This window comes from Sordaria macrospora, chromosome 1, assembly GCF_033870435.1.
Source record: "Sordaria macrospora chromosome 1, complete sequence".
Classification (NCBI taxonomy): domain Eukaryota; kingdom Fungi; phylum Ascomycota; class Sordariomycetes; order Sordariales; family Sordariaceae; genus Sordaria; species Sordaria macrospora.
In genome coordinates, this window is record NC_089371.1 from 1,565,171 (window position 1) to 1,568,328 (window position 3,158).

At 49.7% G+C, this 3,158-nt stretch overlaps 1 protein-coding gene across 1 annotated transcript; it reads left to right on the top strand.

Annotated features, from left to right (window-relative positions):
* Positions 1–1,858, top strand: SMAC4_04944 (uncharacterized protein; the record flags this gene model as incomplete). The annotated part of the gene is made up of 2 exons (XM_003352782.2): positions 1–973; positions 1,048–1,858. The coding sequence occupies 2 exons, from the start codon at positions 1–3 to the stop codon at positions 1,695–1,697; spliced, it is 1,623 nt and encodes a 540-aa protein (XP_003352830.1). The 3' UTR covers positions 1,698–1,858.
* Between the last annotated feature and the right edge of the window lie 1,300 nt (positions 1,859–3,158).

The window sequence follows — 3,158 nt, forward strand, 5'->3', positions numbered from 1 at the left end:
ATGGCCAACAGCACATCAACATCAATATCAACAACCCGGACGGCGACAGCTTCATCGTCCGCCGCCACACACTCATTACCGTCTACCTCCTCCCCTAGCAAATTTAACCCAGAAACCGGCTACCACGATGGCGACATCGCCTTCCTCGTCATCTCCATCGCCCTGGTCCTACTCATGGTCCCCGGCGTCGGCTTCTTCTACTCCGGTCTCTCACGACGCAAATCCGCTTTGTCATTAATCTTCATATCCATCCTCGCATGCGCCGTCACCATAATACAGTGGTTCATCTGGGGGTTTTCCCTCTCCTTCTCTCGCGATGTTGTATCCTCCGGTTTTATAGGCACCCTATCCAACGCGTTTTTTATTGGTGTTCTAGAGCAGCCCTTCGACGAGAACAGTGCTCACAAGATCCCCGTTTTGCTGTTCGCTGTCTACCAGGGCTTGTTCAGCGCCATCGCCGTCGTGCTAGCCGCTGGCGCCGCGGCCGAGAGAGGAAGATTGCTCCCCTGCGTAGTGTTCATGTTCGTCTGGGCCACTCTCGTTTATGATCCCGTCGCGTGCTGGACCTGGAACCCCCATGCGAATGGCGGCTGGGCTTATGAAATGGGCGTTCTGGATTGGGCGGGCGGCACGCCCGTACATGTCGTGGGTGGGTGCGCATCGCTGGCGTACTCGATGGTACTGGGCAAGAGAAAGGGACATGGCACGCACGAGCTGAATTATAGGCCGCATAATGTGGCCAGTGTCGTCATCGGGACTGTTTTTCTGTGGGTTGGATGGTTCGGTTTCAACGCGGGGGCCGCACTGGCGCCGAATTTGAAGGCCGTGGTATCAGTAGCGACGACGAACCTGGCAGCTTGTGTGGGAGGAATCACGTGGTGCATGCTAGATTGGAAACTAGAGAGGAAGTGGTCGGCTGTCGGGTTTTGCTCAGGGGTGGTGGCTGGGTTGATTGCTATTACGCCGGGGAGTGGTGAGTCCCTTTCTTTTCTTTTCTTGTTCACTTTTTGAGAGAAGAACTATGTTTACTAACAAGTAACGACGCAGGACTCGTTCCTATCTGGGCCGCCGTCCCGTTCGGCATTCTTGGAGCCGGGTCAGCTAACTACGGCACCAAGATCAAATTCCTCTGTAACATCGACGACGCCCTCGACACCTTCGCCGTCCACGCTGTTGCAGGCCTCGTCGGCAACATCCTCACCGGCATTTTCGGGTCCAAAGCTATCGCTCACCTTGACGGCACCACGAACATTCACGGCGGTTGGCTCGACCACAACTGGAAGCAGCTACTTTTCCAACTAGCAGGCTCTTTTGCCGGCGGAGTCTACTCCTTCATCATGACGGCTCTGATAGTGGTGGTATTGGACCTCATCCCGGGTCTGAGCCTAAGGGTGTCGGAGGCAGCAGAGGTGCTGGGCATTGATGACTCCGAGATCGGCGAGTTTGCCTATGACTATGTCGAACTGACGAGGGAGGTGGGTATTGATGGAGGAGCGGGAAGCACTATGGATGGCGTGGGTGAGACGGGGAGCATGTTCTCCAATGCGCAGCTGAGACAGCAGCAGCAGCAGCAGCAGGTTGGGAGAAGTGCGAGTCCGATGATTGCTTCAGCAGCTGGCGCGAGGGCGTTCCCGAGAGAGGATACGAAGGATTCGGCAATTGTGTTTGGCAGTGGACAGCCTGCATTTTATGGGTAATTGTTTCTGAAGAAGAGAAAATGAAGGGAACCCGGCGTTTCGAAACCGGGAAGCTTTTTGGTTGTGGAAAGGGAACCACACCTGCCTGGTCTTTGGACATCTCCAACTGGACATAATTCATTTGTAACGATCCATATTGATAATGTTAATCACCATCATATCTGAATTTCCGCTCAACTCAAATCCGCTTGAAAACCCTCGCCGCAATCATGAAGTTCCTCCCTGCCTGGTCACTCCTTGCCAGCATCGTCGATCCTTTCTCTGTCTTATCACCCAACCCGTGTCCCTACCTCCTTCCTCCTTTGACGTCCCCCCTCCACGCCCCCTACCACAACCGCTACTTCCCATTCCGCGAGACACGTACATCACCCATATAACCACTCTTTCCATGCCCTCTTCTCAACAGCAACCGCAGCTCATGGTGTAGCCATATGAAGCGTCGACAACGAAAAACCCCCCCATTACGACCCAAGTAAGTTTGTTTCTTCGTCAGACAGTCAGAAAGACAGACAACATCCAACGTTTCATATGATGACAAAAATAAGTACGGTATCGCATGACCTGAGGACCCATGCTTGTAAGTGCAATGGGGACCGATGAATTGAAAAAAAAAATTTAAAAAAAATTAGAGATGATTTCTGAAGGGCGTTTGGATGTTTGTCTGTCTGGCTAACATTGCTTGGCGATATAACGAGTGTGTTGTGTGCTGTACTTATGATTAACGGTATTCGTTTATTAGGTCCCTTTAAATTTTAATTAAATATTTTTTAATTTTTTTTACCTACCTCGGAACCAGGACAATTAGATGAAAAGGCGACCGAATGGGCTCCTCGGCCTTCTTTTTGATCTAAGATTCTCAATGTAAATGTGCCTAGAGGTAAGCAGGTACCGATTCTGTTATAGGGAACAAACCATGGAAGTGCACGATGACGGACATGGCTATCTGGCTTGTGATGTTTACAATAGCAAAAGGTGCAAGTGTGTACTGTGTACTGTTTGCTGTGTTCGGTTCGCTGAACTGAATTAGATGAGATTTGAACAATGCGGGGCATCTCATTAGTATAAGAAGTTGTTACTGCAAGGCTTCTCATCGCTTTAATATCTGAGACTACCATATACGAATGGGTACGTGGAGAAATTGATAATAGCGAAAGGTGGATGTATCTGTCATTCCGACTTGTTGATCGTTGACCATAATTGACATCGGAGGGAACACTCGCTCCTCTTGGGTGAACTAAAATAAACTTATCCGCACTAAACTAGTAAGATCTGAAATTCTAATCCACGAGTTTACTTACTACGAACAAGATGAAACATGAAAGATCAGCAGAACTTGAATGTCATGCGAAATGCGCGGGGGAAGGACGAAGTGATTACGAAGTGGGAATGAGTGTAAAGCAGTAAAGAATTAACGTAATACAATATAAGCACAAGTTTGCAATCTGATCTTCAACAATAACA